This window comes from Notolepis coatsorum (assembly GCF_963971535.1).
Source record: "Notolepis coatsorum genome assembly, chromosome: 1".
In the NCBI taxonomy this organism is placed as follows: domain Eukaryota; kingdom Metazoa; phylum Chordata; class Actinopteri; order Aulopiformes; family Paralepididae; genus Notolepis; species Notolepis coatsorum.
In genome coordinates this window covers 34,346,784-34,367,074 of record NC_140165.1, presented here as the reverse complement: position 1 = coordinate 34,367,074, position 20,291 = coordinate 34,346,784, and the positions used below count along the sequence as shown (strand labels likewise).

At 45.3% G+C, this 20,291-nt stretch overlaps 1 protein-coding gene across 1 annotated transcript in view; it reads left to right on the top strand.

Moving 5' to 3' along the window:
* Window positions 1–20,291, top strand: part of tns1a (tensin 1a) — a gene marked incomplete at its 5' end in the record, with an annotated part of 87,967 nt that overhangs the window by 54,151 nt on the left and 13,525 nt on the right. The window contains 17 exon segments of the mRNA XM_084316340.1: window positions 14,163–14,246; window positions 14,249–14,280; window positions 14,282–14,450; window positions 14,453–14,479; window positions 14,482–14,699; window positions 14,701–14,926; window positions 14,929–15,303; window positions 15,306–15,356; window positions 15,359–15,594; window positions 15,597–15,688; window positions 15,690–15,802; window positions 17,558–17,567; window positions 17,569–17,633; window positions 18,944–19,058; window positions 19,060–19,111; window positions 19,113–19,121; window positions 19,751–19,969. Coding sequence (XP_084172466.1) covers window positions 14,163–14,246; window positions 14,249–14,280; window positions 14,282–14,450; window positions 14,453–14,479; window positions 14,482–14,699; window positions 14,701–14,926; window positions 14,929–15,303; window positions 15,306–15,356; window positions 15,359–15,594; window positions 15,597–15,688; window positions 15,690–15,802; window positions 17,558–17,567; window positions 17,569–17,633; window positions 18,944–19,058; window positions 19,060–19,111; window positions 19,113–19,121; window positions 19,751–19,969 — 2,093 coding nt within the window.

The window sequence follows — 20,291 nt, the reverse complement described above, 5'->3', positions numbered from 1 at the left end:
TACATTTTTCCTCATATTTGTATATTCAGATTTAATTGTATTGCCTATATTTATGTATTTTCTACTATTACCCTGCCCATACCTGTACCTCCCCTCCCCCGTGCTGCCCAGGGGGATCAATAAAGAAACATCGTATCTTATCTTATGTAGTGTGTGTAGCGAAGCGCAAATTTACAACACCTGTCCACAGGAGGCTTTAAAAAATATTTGTATAATAATAATAATAATTTTTTAAAGAATAGAAAACAAGTTTTAATTGAAAGAAAATAAAAGACACATCGAGGTGGGAGAAGGATGTTGTTTCTCTCCGAGTCGTGATCCAACACCTGAAAACATTACGATTGCGTTTCCAACTCAGTGGGCAGACGGCTCCATAGCTGTGCCCCTTCCTTCCACAGGGACGACTGATCGTCCAAATGAGGTTTTTGCGCATCGCAGCGCTCACTGAGGCCCGGCGTTCTGCTGACTCTGGTGCAGTGCTGGTGTCTTGCCACAAATTCATTAAACGGGGAAGGAGCACGGCCGTGTGGGCATAATACAAACAATATTGTGTCATGGCCGATGACCTCTGAAGTGATGCACAACGTTCTAACTGTTCAACTGATTTCCTTTTATTGTGTGATACAGTACAGTATGCAGTACAGTATGATACAGTACAGTATACAGTACAGTATGATACAGTGATACAGTACAGTATACAGTACAGTATGATACAGTGATACAGTATGTATACAGTACAGTATGATACAGTGATACAGTACAGTATACAGTACAGTATGTATACAGTACAGTATGATACAGTGATACAGTACAGTATACAGTACAGTATGATACAGTGATACAGTACAGTATACAGTACAGTATGATACAGTATGTATACAGTACAGTATGATACGGTGATACAGTACAGTATACAGTACAGTTAGTATGATACAGTATGTATACAGTACAGTATGTATACAGTACAGTATGATACGGTGATACAGTATGTATACAGTACAGTATGATACAGTATGTATACAGTACATTATGATACAGTATGTATACAGTACAGTATGATACAGTATGTATACAGTACAGTATGATACAGTATGTATACAGTACAGTATGATACAGTGATATAGTACGTATACATATTGAAATTCTTTATTTGGAATTACCCCTTGAGATGAACCATCTCGTTTTCAAGGGGGTCCACAGCTTACAGAATACATAAAGTATATATCTGTATTAAACATAACAAAACAAAAAGAAACAAACAAAACCAAACACAAAACAAGATAACATTTATAATAAACAGGTTCAAACAACATCAAACAAGAGGAACATAAGACGAACAAACAACAAAACACAGAGCACATATTCAAGTCATTGCGTCAAAGATCTGTTATACTATTATTAGTGAAAACAAGTAATCTCAAGGTGAGAAGACAGCGCAGTTTTAAACAGTTTAGAGGATGTTATAGAGCGAATATGAGCTGGAAGATCGTTCCAGTCAGATGGACCTTTGAACCTGAATGATTTTTTTGCCAACTGAGGTGGTTACATTTGTCGGAACTTTAAAAAAAATGGGAGATGGCAAATTAAGGTTTTTTGTATAGGATGTTACCACCACACTTGTACCACAATGCTGTAGGATAACATGACAATTCTTAATATCGTGTGCTACCTTAAAGAAACACGCCAACATTTTGGGAAATTAGCTTACCGTCTTGTCCAGAGAGAGACAAGAATATAGATACCAGTTGCCTCTGTGAGTCAAATATGGACAGCCAAGAGCAAATCTGCATATAATGCAGGACCTGTTGCAGAGGTCTTTATTCGGCATGCAACGACACTCAATGTTTTAGTGGTACACACAGCGGTTAGTTTAGCACACACACCGGAACACACACGCATGCATTGTCTCTTTAGGATCGCAGATGCGATTTGTCTCTGCGATTAACCCATCCCGTCGTCCTTCCCCCCCAAGGGCAGCCGGGAGCAGACAGGCGTCAACGTGAGCCGCGCCAGGGGACCAATCCAAGTGCTCCTGTCCGTCTTCGTCAAGGACGCCACAGCGTTAGCGATCTGTTGTTGTGCATGTTTTTCCATTGGGTTTATCTTATCGGGGGGGAAACCCTTGCGAGCACGGGGAGAACATGCAAACTCCACACAGAGAGGCCTGGGAGATACCCCACCTGGGTACCTGGCATCATGGAAACCTGGTCCCCAAGCGGGAATCGAACCCTGGACCTTCTTGCTGTGAGGCGACAGTGTTAACCACTACACCACCGTGCCGCCGTATAGACGGTTGAATAATGTGTTTAGTGGAAGAAGGTTGGTTTTAGATGCAGTTTGGTAAACTACGTCAGCGTAATCCATGATGGGTAAAACATTTTGATGAACCCGTTTCTTTCTGACAGGGAGTGTGAAACATTTTCTATTGTGGTAGAGAACACCAGCACTAAAGTTGACTTTTCTAACGATGTTATCTCTATGACATTTGTATGAGAGTTCTGAATCAAGCCATAGACCAAGGTATTTAATGTGATCAACTCAAGTATACAAGTACAGTATGATACAGTATGTATACAGTACAGTATGATTCAGCCTCTTGAAGGCAGCAAAAACAGGGAACCATGATGAGGCACAGGAATCTTTTTGTAATACATTTTACATCTGCACTTTTTTGTATCTATCTATCTATCTATTTTTTTTTTTTTTTTTTTTGACAATTGCTTCTATATACAAAAAGAAATACATATTCTCAAGCCTCTAGTGTCGTCGTAGTTAAGAAAACACAGCTAATGAGTGTGGAATATTTGTCTTTTCTTTTATTGTTATACCTTCCTCGGTTTTGAATGGGAGCCAACAAGAGCAACAGCAAGCCGTTCCCTTAGTGCCTTAGGGTCAGCAACCTTTACTATCAAAAGAGCAATTTTTTCCCCTCCCACAAAATAAAATTCCTCTGGAGCCGCAAAACCAATTTACCCTTAAGATACCATTAAGATAACACAGTGTATAACATTTTATATAAGTTATCCCCAAGCATACCCCACATTTAGCATAAAACGCCTGACAATTGCATACCCAAAGTAATTTGCGATGTATTATACTTTATACTTATAGCACACAGTTTGTTGCATTAATGGAATTATAAAGCCACAAAAAGAAAATGTTTGACTTTTTATTGCTGTTTTTACCTGTTATAACAAAGGAAAACCTCAAAATCTTATGAAGAGGAGAAAAAAGACTGGCTGTGTAGACCTATTTTTAAATAAAACACAGAAGAGGAGACAAAACACTGGTGTCTGTAGACCGACTTTGAAATAAAACCCTGAACTATTCAGGTATATTTGAGTCCTTCCCTTATTTGTGGAACATTTATAAAATAAAAAGTAGTCCACTTTGAAAAAAGACTACCATGTGTAGACCTACTTTGAAATAAAACACAGAAGAGGAGAAAAACACTGGCATCTGTAGACCTACTTTGAAATAAAACCCTGAACTATGCAGCTCTATTTGAGTCCTTCCCTTATTTGTGGAAAATCTATCAAAAAAAAAGAATTTTTGTTGTTGTTAGCAAATTTCTCACCACATATCAGGCATACAGGTAAGCCTGCATCGTTAGTCGTGAAAGCAAATTAATCTTTCCACGCTGAATTAAACCCTCTATTTTCCTCAGACTTTCCTTTTTTTGGTTAGCTTATCCATGGTTAGGTTACTGGGGGGTCAGACACTTGCAGACGGCAGGGAGAGGCGCGGGGTGTGACGTACTGTTTGAGTTGATGAAATATTTTTTCATTTCAGTGTCACAGTATGACATCGATCTCCAAAATAAGAGATACAAATAAAATAAGATTTTTTTAAGTAAAAAAAATAATAATATTTTTTTGCCAGGGAGCCGCAGCTGATTGGCTAAAGAGCCGCAGGTTGCCGACCCCTGCCTTAGTGAAACCCAATGACGAGTCTGCCTGACAACCGTATATTGCCTTCGAGGGAACGCTAGCAACGTGACTTCATCTCAACACTGGAGAGCTTCAACATCAGTGACGTCACCATTAGAATGTTCAAAATCACGCAGGTCACGCCCCCCGAATGGGTTAATAGAATATAATACATCCATTTCAATTGAGTGACATCAGTCGAAGCCGCATAATCCTTACAAGCACATTTGATAGGGCAATAAGTGAGGTTGTACGAGGATTGTCTATTTATAATAAACCGTTGAGCACCAGGTGCACTTTGCTAGCATGTTTAAATGGCTTTTTAATGGCCTCTGAGACTGTCATGCACCAATGAGATGCACACCTCCGAACACGTAAGAGAATACTGCCAAAAGGCAGGTGTTGTGTTGTGTTGTGTGCGTGCGTGCGTGCGTGCGTGCGTGTGTGTGTGTGTGTGTGTGTGTGTGTGTGTGTGTGTGTGTGTGTGTGTGTGTGTGTGTGTGTGTCGTGTGTGTGTGTGTGTGTGTGTGTGTGTGTGTGTGTGTGTGTGCGTGCGCGCGTGCGTGTGTGTGTGTGAGTGAGCAATGCTTCTGGCACTTTCACAGAGCAAAGCACCTGTCACAGTAAAGAGAACAGAGGACAGACAGAGAACAGGGAATTGGACAGGCGTGCGTGTGCGCATGCACACGTGTGTTTCCCTTGAAATGCTTGTGTGTGTGTGTGTGTGTGTGTGTGTGTGTGTGTGTGTGTGTGTGTGTGTGTGTGTGTGTGTGTGTGTGTGTGTGTGTGTGTGTGTGTGTGTGTGTGTGTGTGTGTGTGTGTGTGTGTGTGTGTGTGTGTGTGTGTGTGTGTGTGTGTGTGTGTGTGTGTGTGTGTGTGTGTGTGTGTGTGTGTGTGTGTGTGTGTGTGTGTGTGAGTGCACGCTGCGCATGCAGGTATAAGGCCAGGTATCACCAGAGAGCCCCGGTATAGGATGTTACCACCACACTTGTACCACAATGCTGTAGGATAACATGACAATTCTTAATATCTTGTGCTACCTTAAAGAAACACGGCAACATTTTGGGAAATTTGCTTACCATCTTGTCCAGAGAGAGACAAGAAGATGGATACCAGTTTCCTCTCTGTGCGTTCAGTAGAAAACTATCTGGCTGCATGTTAGCCTAGCTTAGCACAATGAATGACTGGTTAGCCTAGGCATTGTCCATCTACAGTAACACCTCACCTGAAGGATAACCGGTCATGTCCGCTTCCATTCATTGTGTTAAGCTAGGCTAACGTGCAGCCAGATAGCCAACATGTTGGCGTGTTCCTTTAAAGAAACACAAAAATAACCCCAGAAAAAGTATGCTGATTAAAGGGGCATGTCATGATGTCACTGATTTATTTTGCACATACTGTAGTCTCACACATATTCCAAGGCTCTAAAACTGTTTTGCACAAATGCGTTTAATTTGACAGTTATTGAGTTATTGAGTTTGAATATCTCTACTTGTGATGTCATCAGAGGAAACTGAATCCTTGTATTGTGTTAATTGCAGCTCAATGAAATTATGTAGATGAAAATACGGCAATCCCTATTGTGATCCATATCTAGATTTGTTTCTATTTACATCATTTCATTGAGCTGTAATTAACACAACACAGGGACTAAATGAATGTGTGCAAAACAGTTTAGAGCCTTGGGATATGTAAGAGATTACTGTGCAAAATAAATCGGTGTTGTTTTTCAGTGAAGTGCCCCTTTAAGAGTGTTCATAATATCACGTATCCCAAAACAAACAAAAACATGTGAATTTGGTTTGACAGTTATTGAGTTAAAGAGGTAAGACGTGTGATGTCATTTAAGCATTACATCACGCACAGGAGTGTGTTATGTGATATACAGTATATTATCCCACAAAGTCTGTAAAAACAGCTCAGTGAAATGGTGAATGTTAAAAAATACTTACTTATCAAGAGGCTTTGATTCTTTAATTGTATATCATTTCATTGAGATGTACTTATTACATCCTGTAATAATACACCTAGATCAACCATATGAATTTCTACAAGCCAGTTTATAGTTTTAGGATATGTGTGCAATTATGAGCTTGATACATGTGCTTGTTTTTTTGTGTGGAGTGTTCTTTTAAATATTGGGATTTTCAATATTATGAAACATTGGGATTTTTTAAGCCTTGAAATACAGTGTAGTATCTTGAAATATATTACAATACTGGTTTTCCCATATCATTACAATATCTTGGTGGATAGAATTGCTAACATATCTGCAATCTGGACAGTCATCATAAAAAAAAAGTTAACATAATTTGGATCCTTCTCATTCAGATGGTCATCATTGAAGGAATTCCAGACCTATAAAAGCATGTTACCCAGCTGCCTAAGTGGCCAAAGGGCTTCTGTCATGTCTGGCGGCCCCTGGGGGACATGCCTTGTCACTGCGCCTGTCTATCTAATGGACAAACTGTGTTCCTTTTTCCAAGGGACTCACTGCTATCAGCAACGGTCGATTTTTTACCAAGCTTGATCTTGGAATGATTGGGGGGAATTGTTAACTTAAAGGAACACGCCAACATTTTGGGAAATTACCTTACCGTCTTCTCCAGAGTGAGACAAGAAGATAGATACCAGTTCCTCTCTGTGCATTCAGTAGAAAGCTATCTGGCTGCACGTTAGCCTAGCTTAGCACAATGAATGGAAGCGGACTTGACCGGTTAGCCTAGGCATTGTCCAACTAACACCTCTCCTGAAGGCTAACCGGTCATGTCAACTTCCATTAATTGTGCTAAGCTATAGGCTAACGTGCAGTCAGATTTCTACTGAACGCACAGAGAGGAAACTGGTATCTATCTTCTTGTCTCTCTCTGGAGAAGACGGTAAGATAATTTCCCCAAATGTTGGCGTGTTCTTTTAAGTTATCTTTATGTATTTATTTATCAAGCACATTTGACCAAACATGTGTCCTCTGCATGTCACCCATCACAACCAGTTAGGACTAGTTATTTAGGAGCCACAGTCTGGTGCTTGGGGACCAACTCCATCCATGACGTACTGTATGTACCTAGCATGTAGCATACATGTCTTTATGTGGGAGGAAACCAAAAATACCACGGGAAGAACATGCAAACTCCAGGACCTCTTTGCTGTGAGGTAACAGTGCGTGCCACTGTGTCACCGTGCCGCCCCGCAAGCCATCATGTTATTTGTGATGATAAGATTATACCAGAGGATTTCAGTGAGGTGAACTTATTACATGGTTTTCTCTTAGAAGGATTTAGGATAGATTAACGAGATAGATCAATAAATTAAAAGATTATTTTGCACTCACTTTTATGTTGATGTGCTTGAAAATCAAATCAAATACTTATCATAAAAAAAGATAATGAGACTTATTAGAAAATGTTACGGTTCTACTACAGTAGCATGCTATTTGAGTTGATAGTTAGCGTACAAACTGCAGTTTGTTGGTTCTAGGCTATAGCGTTGGCACCTAATCAGACATCAGACATCAGACATATTGAGTGCCGACTGTTAACCATTTGCTGTCAACACAGTGCAGCAAGCTATGTATTCAGGTTGCTAGCTACGGTAGTTAGCTAGTCCGTGCAAGCCAGAATCACGGCGAGTGTAATTTTAGCCGGTTATTCAAATCTAGCTTGTCCGAAATAGACTCCACAGTAGCCGCAGTAGGCTGCTTGATTTATGCTGAACGATGGGGCTTCATTGGAGGATGGATTACATTTGATTAGATTAGATTACATCTTCTTCTGGTTTGGCACCCAACCAGAGTGCAAATATAACAGTAAATAGTGGGATGATAGATTTAGGCGTTGAGCTTCGTTGGGACACTAAAACCAGCATTAGCTGTTTACGATACATTTCTACCTGAGTGATCTTCAAAGGGTGAAAAGGGTCATTTTAGTCGTGCCGAGACTCTGTCCATCCCTTAATCCATTTAGAAGGAGATCAACGTTCCCCTCTAGCCTGCCAGATCCCTTTTCTTTGCATTGTGTCATCCATACTTATCATACTTCTACGAATAGGAGTACTGATCTAGGATCAGCGATCAGGTCACATGATCGTATACTGTACACACTCAACTATGACTTATGATGAGCTAATCTGGTGTCAGATCAGCACTGCTACTTTTAGTACTTTACGATGCTTGATAAATACAGGTAAAAGTGTGTGTGTGCATGTGTGTGTGTGTGTGTGTGTGTGTGCGCACATTACTGTCTCCTAAAGCCTCGTGCACATGCCCCAAGTATGAGGCGAACACGAGGGGTCGGGACCCTGTGACGTTCGTTTGCTGAGTTCCCATCATTCCTAGCACCTTACTTCCTTTCTAAGTCAAGAGTATGATGTTGAACTCTTCGCAGCACACCCCCTCACCCCTCACCCCGCCCCTCCCCCTCTCCCTCCATGTCAGGCCGGTAGAAAATAGCCGGGCCGGTCAGTCACTGAGGTGAGATTTGGTCTGGAGGGATTTCTGACTCTCTGTCTGTCTGTGAGTCAGTGTGATGTGGCTCAGTTGTTCCGCTAACATTCTGGTCACTCGCTCACTCACTCACTCGCTCGCTCGCTCACTCACTCACTCACTCACTCACTCACTCACTCACTCACTCACTCACTCTCACTCACTCACTCACTCACTCACTCACTCACTCACTCACTCTCACTCACTCACTCACTCACTCACTCACTCACTCACTCACTCACTCACTCACTCACTCACTCACTCACTCACTCACTCACTCACTCACTCACTCACTCACTCACTCTCACTCACTCACTCACTCACTCACTCACTCACTCACTCAGATTACTTTAATACAGATTCACGGAAGCTCAAGGCTTTTGAGCTTTGATTTATTTTGATTATACAGTAGTTGAGCAGTGATTTTGAGAGAATTCTGCATATTACAAATCAAACACTATCATGATGACGTACAGCACACCCCGAGAGGCTAATACCGGCTTGTTACATTTTGATAAACGAATAGGCTAATCAATCACATTATTGGCCCCACGGCCCTCTCCACTGCCTACATGTTGGCCCTTGGCCCTCCCTTCTGCTTTCAGGGCATGTTATGATGACCCAAACCAGAGGGTGCTTGTCAAAGACATATAGTCCTCTATGATTAAGAATCTAGATTCTGAGGGACGATAACTTCCAAGAATGAACTGCAACCACAAATACAATACGTCGATACTTTGACCTGGAATGGGCCAAGCGCTCTGGGAAAAACAACACACAGACGTAAATATAGATACATACGTGACATCTTGTCATCATGTAGCCGACAGCACAGAGATTACAGAGAGACGCATATAGGGGCCGTGCACACATGTACTCCCTGCGCTCTCATTGTCAAGTGGTCCAACTAAGGGCTTTACAGGTTATGATGTATGGTTTCTAAAAACACATGCGCCTCATCCCTGGCTCACGCACACACAAACACACACACAAACACACGCACACACTCACTCACTCACTCACTCACTCACTCACTCACTCACTCACTCACTCACTCACTCACTCACTCACTCACTCACAGCGTTTCAGTGTTCTAGCAGCAGTCATAACATTTGCGTGTCTTTTACAATATGCAATATAAGAAGGTATGTTGGTTATACACACACATGCTTACACACATACACTTCAAAATGAGTATGGTTACATTACATGTACATTAATATTCCAGATGCTAGCTAATATCCTGGTTAGAGGAACATGCTGACATTATGGGAAATGTTAGTCATTAACTAGCCTAGCTTAAAACTCTGGGAAAGGTGTTTTTGGCCAACAGCTAGGCTAGCTGGTCCGTATCCGCTTCCATCCATTTGTGCTAAGCTAGGCTAGCTTGCAGCCGCATAGAGAGGACATTGGTATCCATCTCCTTGTCTCACTCTGGAGAAGACGGTAAGTGCTTTTCCCATAATGTGTTTCTTTAAGGTCGTAGACAGGATAACGTCTTTGTATGCGTTTTCATATCCTGATTACGAGTATGCCTGTATACAGGAGTAAACCGACTATTGCCATGTGTTGCCATAGAAATGGAACTCACAGACCACAAAACCCAAACAGTACACGGGATGCTTGAATATCCCAGCTTATATACTGTAGGCATGTCCCATCCGTCACGCTCCCATTTCTCATTGTAACGACGTGAGCTTATCCTGGCTTTTTTAAGCAGGATATATAGCGCGTATATATCCCTGAGTTTGTCATTGTTTGATATTGTCTTTTTAAGCACACCCAATGTGCATTTATTGGGTGTATTTTTAAACACACCCAATAACACAGCGAGCAATATTATGGAACAGAAGTATGAAACATTACTGTTGGGCACCGTTGATTGTACCATAGCGGACCAATAGTTGATAGTATTGTTGGTCATAGCTGCTAGTTATATGTTAGTAAGATAGTTAGTTGCTTGCATACTGTGTATTGCCTCACAATATTGCTGGTATGGTATATCATGGACTTTAGGTAGTTGTCTCATTCTTACTTGCTTGTCCTTTTATGAGTCAAGGCGTGTATAAGTGTGTGTGTTGTGCGGGAGAGAGTCAGCCCTCCTGAAGTAGAGTCTACTGCGTTTCCCTGTTGAGACTGAAGGTCCTTGTAGGAACGAGGACAAGGGGAATCCCTATTCTCAAAAAGGTCATTCTGTGTGTGTGTGTGTGTGTGTGTGTGTGTGTGTGTGTGTGTGTGTGTGTGTGTGTGTGTGTGTGTGTGTGTGTGTGTGTGTGTGTGTGTGTGTGTGTGTGTGTGTGTGTGTGTGTGTGTGTGTGTGTGTGTGTGTGTGTGTGTGTGTGTGTGTGTGCAGGCACGTGCACACATAGAGCCCAAGGGGTGCTTGAGCACCTGCCTTTTTGAGCATCATAAAAAAGTGCCCTTTAAAATTAAAAAATAAATTTTACTTTTTGTTTGCCGTTACGCATAGACTGCCCTTCCAACTGAAAAATTTCAGGATAGAATAAAAATATTAGGTAAAGAGAGAGTATGCCCCATATTCCATTGCAGTTTGCACGGCCTCCTTAGCGTGCCTCTTCGTCGTCCGCGGCCTTGGTGAGCGGCTCCAAGGTGGGAGTTGTAGTTTTTCATTCGAGACGTCGTTCCCTAGGGAGGGGAGTATAGGGAACAACAACAGGTCACTCCCTTAATGCCGGGAACGGCCAGATTCCTGTGTGCCAGCTCACCCCCCCCTCCCTCCACCCCTCGGAGGGTGGAATGGAACAGTCCCACCTCACTCTGTCCCAGTGTGCGCTGGGTGATGAGAGGACAGCCAGGAACTAGGAAAAAGGGGGGAAGACGAACCCCAGAGGCAGAAGTATCAGTTGTCAAGCTCAGCTCCCAAAGAAGACTCTCTCTCTCTCTCTCTCTCTCTCTCTCTCTCTCTCTCTCTCTCTCTCTCTCTCTCTCTCTCTCTCTCTCTCTCTCTCTCTCTCTCTCTCTCTCTCTCTCGCACTCTGGACCTTTACTCTTACTGGACATGTATTGATGCTAGATTTGACCTGTACGTGGCTTTTTCCTTCAATGTGAACCGAATCGACTGGAAAACAAGGAATACTGTGGAATATTTGTGTCCGTTTTGGGGATCTTCTGGGAAAGAGGGGAGGAGGAGAGGTTGAGTGACAGGTAAGGTGGGTGTTTTTGTTTGAGCTGGTTCTCGATTCTGATTGGATGACTGGCGGAGAGACAAATGGACAGGGCAGGTTTTTATTTAAAGTATATCTGGAAAAAGTTATTACAGACTAAGTTATATCACCAATCAAATTAGCATGGATCAATTCATACTGCGTTATATACTAGTAGGATTCTCAGGGTTGGAAAGTAACTAATTGCTTTCATTCAAGTATCATACTTAAGTACTTTTAATTAATTTTTTATTTTTTGGAAACTTTTTTTGGAAACTTGAATATTTCCAATATATATATATATCTATTTTCCTCCACTACATCTATCCCTCTTTTTTCTCAACTGTAGAGTTGATTTTAATTGAAGGGTTTTGAATGCGAGACATGCAATCAATTCATAAAAATGCTGTACTTTGAGGCAGCCAACTTAAATAGGAAGCAATCAGGGGCAACCATTACAGGACTACCAACCATTTTTCTAATGTTGCTTAAGTAAAATAATAATAAAAAGAAACAATAATAAAAATATTTGAGGTACTTCTCCCACCATTGAGGAATCTGGAATTTAAAACCCAAGTCAGATATTCTTTGGATCTCGACGTGTTTCTTAAACGAACCTGGAACAGTGTCTCTCACGGCTGCTGTTGACGAGCTTGTTGTTGATGCTCTGAAACAGAAGTGTTTAGTGATCCACCATCTGTCCCCTGGGGACCTCTATCTGGATCGCCTATTCTCAGCCATATATCACTTTCCATAATCTATATCTGCTACATATAATGTAGTAATACTTTCATTGTGTTGGAAATGTTTCAAGTAAAGGAGAGTCTATTGGTATGTGTGTGTGTGTGTGTGTGTGTGTGTGTGTGTGTGTGTGTGTGTGTGTGTGTGTGTGTGTGTGTGTGTGTGTGTGTGTGTGTGTGTGTGTGTGTGTGTGTGTGTGTGTGTGTGTGTGTGTGTGTGTGTGTGTGTGTGTGTGTGTGTGCGCACATGTTAGCGGAACAGTCATCATGTTTTGTGTTTTTATGATATTGCAGTTTTTTGACCTGGGATTCTGCGTTTTGTATGAGCACTTGTTTAGATAGGAAATCAACTATTGCATTTGCCAGGGAATAGCTGGCAAAAAGGTGGTGTTGGTGGCGGGGGCAGGGGGGGGGGATTGGTACACTGGTAGCTATTAGTGTGGAAAGTATCTGGCTTTAAATCCAGAGTGTTGAAATGGACCCTGTGTAGCCCAGTACAAGACACATCATTCATTTCCAAGCAGCTTAACAACATCATCGTCATACTTGTTGATTTTATTATTCAAATCAGTCTTATTGTGTCCCCTATATCTTATTTTTTTTGGCTGCAGTGAAACGACTGTTAACCCCCTTCTAAGCTTTTATTGTTTTACTTTCATACATGAAACCTATGGTGTTCTTGTCGAAATCTAGTCGGATGGCAAAAAACACATAAATCCCCAACTGATCTGGTCTGGTTATTGGAATTCTATACTTTTATGGTATCGATTGAATTGCTATCAGAAAGTATCACAAAATGCTGTGGTATCGAAATGTGGATACCTATAAGTAGTGAGCCAATAAGTTTGTTCCAAGATATCACATTTCTTCTGTTCAACCACAAGCCAAACATCATCCAAAATGCAACAAAGCCTCTGATTTGCTCACACAGCAATACGCAACACACATTAACTCAGCAAAGTAATGTACTGTATCAGAGTAAAAGTATAGTTTTTTGGTATCGAATCCCAGGTATTGGTATTGGCACCAGTATTGAACATGTCCAAAGGATCCCCGTAGGCGGGAGTGGTCCTAAACACTGGGCCACACACACGTACGCTGTGACTCTGACATGGCGGCTGTAGTGAGTGAGTCAGCGTCCGTGTCCAGATCGTGTCAGGAAGGCATTCGTTTCCTGTCCCTGTCGCTTGGCGAAAGGGTTCTTTTCCCTTTTGGCACGGAGAGCCCAGCTGTTGCTCTCTCTAACCGGACGGGAGACGCCCCCCGGAGTTTGACGTCACACCGCATGAGTGCTGTGCTGACGCAACGTGAGAGGGCAGAGGAGCCCCCTGCAAGCAACCTATTTATAGAGCTGGGGGGGGGGGGGGGGGGGGGGGGGGGGGGGTTTGTTGCCCATGGTGACTGGACTACACGGTGAACTGGGAGGGGTCAGGAGAGAGAGCCGGGGGGGGGGGGGGATTCTGGCCTGAGACCTTTTGTTGCACCCCCCCCCCCCCCCCCAAAAGAGCAGTGTTCAATAGAATATAATGGACTTTGTATTTGCGTGACGTTGTACACGTTTCATAGAAGTAGTTCATGTTACTGTAGGCTACAGGAAACTCAAAGAGATAATATGTTAAATACTGTTTGAATCAAATACATTTGTAAAGCCCCCAAAATCACAAGGTAATGTCCCCCATGGGCCGGACAAGTCTCCTTTAAACAAGTCAAGAAGAGACATCACAATAAATCAAGAGCAAAAAACCCATCATGAAATCCAAAATAAATGTAAAATAAATGTAAATTAATAAATGCAATATCATCGACAGATCTATGATCTATATCTATCTTGTCTCTCCATCTCTTCCAGACGTCGTTCACACCCAAGGCCCGCTTGACGGAAGCCTATATGCTCGCGTCCGCAAAAAAGACTCCCTCGAGGGAGTGGTCACCATCACGGCCTCCCCGTCCCGGACAGCGCCTTGACCACACGCAGTGCACGCCCTCCAGCACCCCAGCCACCCCCTCCAGCACCCCCTGCAGAAAGCCGATCACACCTTACCCGTCACCGCCCCCGGCACCGCCCTCACCACCGTCGACCACACCTTGTCCGTGAGCAGCGACTCCGGGAACTCCACCGCTTCCGTCAAGACCGACCGCACGATGAACACAGCCAGCCCCTGCAGAGCGGGTGAACCACGGCCACCACCAGCCGGCGGGCCACGCCCCTCTCAGCCCACAGGAGAAGAGGGAGTTGGACCAGCTACTGAGTGGGCTGGAGGCGCCCTCACACCCGCGCCAGGCCTACCTCGCCGCGTCCACTAGTCCGGGAGGAGGTATCCGCCATCTGGTCCCGGCGCAGGTGCACGTCAACGGGGGACACGCCCGCCTCATCGCGGCACCCGCCGCCGGCCGCTGAGGAGCGGGAGACGGACATTCTCGACGACGAGCCACCCCGCAGCCGGGAGGGCAACAGCGTAGACAGCTTGGGAACGCTCTCGTCCCTGGAGGGCCAGGCCACGCCGGCCGAGCTCTACTACCCGTCGGAGACGCCCGTCCGCGCGCAGCAGAACGACGGGCCTTACCTGGAGAAGCTGAGCGAGATGCCCGTGCACGGGGTGCGGTCCTCCGCGACAACGCGGACAGGACCATGGAGTCGCCACAGGGAGGATACAGCAACTACCAGAACGGAGGAGGGATGTACCGCTCGCAGTCCTTCGGGAACCAGCCGGCCGGCGGCCCCGAGGCCAACCCAAAGCTGATGCCGCGGGCGCCGGAGCGGAGCACCAGTAGCCGCGAGGCGGTGCAGAGGGGCCTCAACACCTGGCACCAGTACAGCCTCCCGGACGACCCGTTCGGCCCGCCACTCCAGTCCACACACAGCCTGCCCCACTTCCCCACCACCGCCTCGCAGCGCGACATCGAGCAGTCCATCGAGGCCCTCAACATGCTCATGCTGGACCTGGACCCCATCCACTCCCAGATGTCCAAGTCCAACAGCGCCCCTCCGGGGAGAACAGTGCAGGGGCGTCCCAGGTCCCGTTCTCCCAGACCCTGGCCCGGCCTCCTACCAGGCCGACTCCGCCATCCACGGCTACAACTGTAGCCCCGTGAACAACGGCAACGCGTTCGCCCAATCGCTGCGGTCGGCCGGGAGGGTGTCGACGTCCCCCGTCCAGAGTCCCGTGGTGGAGTCGCCCATGTCGTACACCCCCCAGAGGCCCGGCTACCAGCCCTACAACACCACCCCGACACACACGCCCGAGCCCTACCTCCACTCGCGCCAGCCCCGGGCTCGGCCGGCTCCCACTACGCGGTTGAGCACACTCACTCCGAGCCGCTGAACTCGTCGTACCCGGGCGGGGCGGTCTCTCACTCCCCGGACCCCCTGGCTCGTCCCCGTACCCGGCTACAGTGCCTCCTCCTCCCCGCTCCCCGCGGTCACCCCCCAGCAGGAGGCGGAGGACGAGAACCTCAACCTGGGAGGCCTGGTGGCTCAGCGCATCGCCGGTGAGACAGAGACCATGTTATACAGGCTTAAGTGTGGAGTGATGATTTGTGAGTGAATCAGTGTGGGAGGGAGGGAGGGGGGGGGGGGGGGGGATGAGAGGGGGAGAGAGAGAGCGTGGCATTTCTTTGCATGGTACTTTTAAAGCTTCTTCTGATCTCAATTAGAATTAGAAATTACTTTCCCTCTCAAAATTTGCGCCGTGAAGTTTTAGCTTAGTTCGGTCAGTTGCGTTAACTTCCGTCAACGTGGACATTTTCACTTATGAGCGCTACCTGTGTGCATCTCAACATCAAGTAAAATGGCATTGAAGTCAGACTTGGCTTCACACGCCAGGTAATACACTCTACTGGCTTCTGCGTTTTTGTATTATGGAATCACAAGGCGGTAGACGCGGCTAGGTAGGAGCTCTGATCACACAGGGAGCTGCGTTCCACAGGGAGGTTGTGCCGGAGAGAGTGTGGACAGGACAGGGGTAAGAATAGCCTTGCTGTTGAGTTTTCAGCTTCCATGCATTGTCTGCATTCATATCCAACATGGCACAGATAGGCGCTGGCATGTTACTCATAGACGCCACCCAGTGGTAAGAGTGTGTACCACCCCCCCCCCCCCCCTTTTCAGGAGAGCTGCCGCAGCAGCGAAAAATCACCGCTATATTATGCAGCTGTACTTTGCTTTGTTGTTTCTCATCTTATCTTGACACCAGTTTGAAATATTCACCCGACGACAGCGATCGGATTGGCCGAGGGGTATTTTACGAGAGAGCACTAAACCTTTGACCTGAAAGTCCATCTCTCCTCTTTAGTTTACATTCGACTTGATACACTGCACTATATTTGTACTTGTAAGTGACTATCTGTCTTGTTTAGTGGCATTTAGCCATATGGCATAACATGAACTGTGTTGGCGTAGCTGAATTAAAATCTATTTATCCAAGCGCTTTACAATTTGTTACTCACATTTTACCCATTCACTCACACATTCACTCACACATTCACTCACACATTCCACACCGACGGCGGAGGCAACCATGCAAGGTGCCAACTGCTCATCGGGAGCAATTAGGGGTTAAGTGTCTTAATCTCGGTAATTTCCATACGTTGCTTGATAAGAGTGTTACAGTAATTACTCTGGCATAATAGCAACACTCAAGCCTGTATCCTGGTGCATGCGAGCGCATCACAGCCTGCTGATGTACTGTAAAAAGCGCCTCCTCTCGCATGATATTTCTTGTAGTCGAGAATCACTGGTTCACACGACTGCTCCGCCAAACGATTTAATTCTGCAGATGAACGCCGTTTTTATAAATGAAAAGAAGTCCAGCCTCCTTGTGTTTAGGTTTTGTATCCTCAGCAAGTCCGGTTACTTGGACACCAGTGTTGTCAGCAGGTGCATGAGAAACGCTTACAGATCACACCATGCCAGCGCACTAGGTCACAACAAGTTTGATCAACACACCAAAAGGTCACATTTCACATATCGTTTTCTCGTTCCTTTGTTTTGCTTTTCTCCTTTGACTCACGACTGCCCTTCTCCTTTCTCCTTGGTTTCCCTTCCTCCTCGCGTCCGACTGCTCCTCCCGCGCTGTGTGGACGCCCCTTCACTCCATGCTTCCTCCTCTGCACTCCCTTCACCCTCCTCCTCCTCTCTCCTCCTCCTCCTCCTCCTCCTTCTTCTACCTCCCACCACCACCACCACCACCTCCTCCTCCTCCCATCAAACCCTGACCCTCCTGCGGGGACGGCGTTTCTGGACAGAGTACAACGTCGTATTCAGGGATTAATGACAGCATAACACCGCAGTCAGACCGTGCCCGCTCCTATTCCTTCTCTGGTTGTCCACTGTCCCTCTCCTTTCTTTCCTCCTCTTTCTTCTTTCTTTCTTTCTTTTCTATTTTCTCATCTTCTCTTTTTCCCTTCTTCTTACCCTTCTTACCCTTATCGCCCTGTCTTTCTTCCTTGTGTCTCTTTGGGTTGTTGCCGCCTCGTCGTCAGGCAGTGTCCTCCAAGCACAACGGTGGCCCAGAAGGAAGCAACGGTTGTGATTGGAGGATCAAGGAAAAGAGGGCGGGGGTTTGAGATGATGGCCACAAGACTGTACTATGCAACCTACAGAATCACAGGTGTTATTTTAGTGTTTGTTGGAATCCGGAAACTGCGAAAAAAGCTACCACTGTGTTCATTTTATATTAAAGATGCTGTAAGTGGTATTATTATAAGTGTTGTTTAAATAGCTCTACATTCGACAGCCATCGCTGATATAGAATATCTGGTCAGTAACATGGGTGCCTCCGTTCTGCAGTAAACACAAAATAAATGTTCTGGTATCCCTTCCACTTTATCCAATCAGGAGAAATAACCCTATAGATATTTGTACTTATTTCAAGACATCTTGCTAAGCCAAATTAGCTTACAGCTGCACTGATTATTTTACTTGTTTCACGCACATTATTTGCTTATAACTTTAGTTATATTTTGGTGTGGAGTGTGTGGAGTTCTCTCTCCTGATTGGATAAAGTGGGAACAGGATACCAGAACATTTATTTTCTGAGTGGAAGGACTGGGGGAGGGACTGGGAGAGCCTGTTAAAGATTGAGAGCTTATTTTTAACATGTAGATCACTTATTTATTAACAAAGAAAATACCACGTACACCTTTAAACATGTGCCACTTGCTTTAAAACAACAGAGAAACGTGCCTGTTCTATGTGCGTAGTAAATGTGTTGTGGATGACACTGTGAGCCATAAAGAAAACACTACTGGAACTCATCCAGCCTCCACCTGTTCCCTCAATACTGCCTGACCTCTCTATTCTACTCTCTATGTCCTCCCTCCTTGCTCCCTTGTTCCTTCTCACTCTCTCTCTCTCTCTCTCCTCTCTCTCTCTCTCCTCTCTCTCTCTCTCTCTCTCTCTCTCTCTCCTCTCTCTCTCTCTCTCGCTCTCTCTCTCTCTCAACATTCTCATACCTCTCACAGCCACGTTCCACGTCACAAAAGGGTCATAAAAGAATTTGAATGTTGCTCTATAGATGATCAGTGTCATCTATGAAAGTATCTCCCCACTAGATGCCGTACATTGTTCAAAAATTTAACCCCCGTCAGGAATTCCCCCCCCGACTAAAGACACTGTTCCCGGTGTTCCAGGGATGCGCTCCACGGGGATGACCCCTGAGGTGCCTCAGGAGACGGCCCGGCGCAGGACCACCAGCGAGGGCCAGTACCAGAGTGGCCACGAGGACCCTCCGCCCACACCGGGGCCCTGTCCACTCGGCGGACTTCGCCAACGCCCTGGCCCTCAACCCGGAGGGGAGACCCCAGAGAGGTAATACTGTCAGTACAAACCCACCAGGAGGAGACCCAGAGAGGTAATACTGTCAGTACAAACCCACCAGGAGGGAGACCCAGAGAGGTAATACTGTCAGTACAAACCCACCAGGAGGGAGACCCAGAGAGGTAATACTGTCAGTACAAACCCACCAGGAGGGAGACCCAGAAGGTAATACTGTCAGTACAAACCCACCAGGAGGGAGACCCAGAGAGGAATGATGGAAGCGGAAATGACCGGTTAGCCTTTGGGAGAGTGTTAGTTGGACATGCCTAGGCTAACCGTTCATGTCCGCTTCCATTCATTGTGCTAAGCTAGGCTAACGTGCACCCAGATAGCTTCTACTGAACGCACAGAGAGGAACTGGTATCTATCTTCTCATCTCTCTCTGGAGAAGACGGTAAAAAAATGTTGGCGTGTTCCTTTAATGTCAATCTCCTCGTGTGTGTGTGTGGTGTGTGTGTGTGTGTGTGTGTGTGTGTGTGTGTGTGTGTGTGTGTGTGTGTGTGTGTGTGTGTGTGTGTGTGTGTGTGTGTGTGTGTGTGTGTGTGTGTGTGTGTGTGTGTGTGTGTGTGTGTGTGTGTGTGTGTGTGTGTGTGTGTGTGTGTGTGTGTGTGTGTGTACAGGGTCCTATGCACAGCTACCGCGAGGCATTCGAGGACGACGATGTGGACGCGGCCGCGGTCAGCCCCAGCTTTGCCAGCGGCGGTGAGAATTATCCCCAGACTCCCACCTTCCCCATCTCGCCACAGACCCCTTACTTCAACATGTGTAAGTTCACCCATCGCACAGCAGAGGGCGCTCTCCCCAATTCTAACCTTGATAAAGGCTATGTAGTTGCACCTGTAAGACTGCATTTTAATCCAAAAATGTTTTCATTCAAACGCGCAATGAAACGGTTCAGTGGCAAAAGCCAGTGTGTTATAGTATGGAAGCTTCTCACAATATGCTTATAATCTTACTTTTATTTATCCTCATTTTCTTTTTTGATGACATTTAGTTTTTAGTTTTATCTAACATGTTTCCAACCAGACAGTTTGATTAAGTTTTTATTTACTATGATAAACAATAACATCACTGTATCACTGATCATTCGATGAAGCAGAAGACATGGAATATTATAATGTGACACAGTGAAATTAAGAGACTGTACACATGTACCACTGT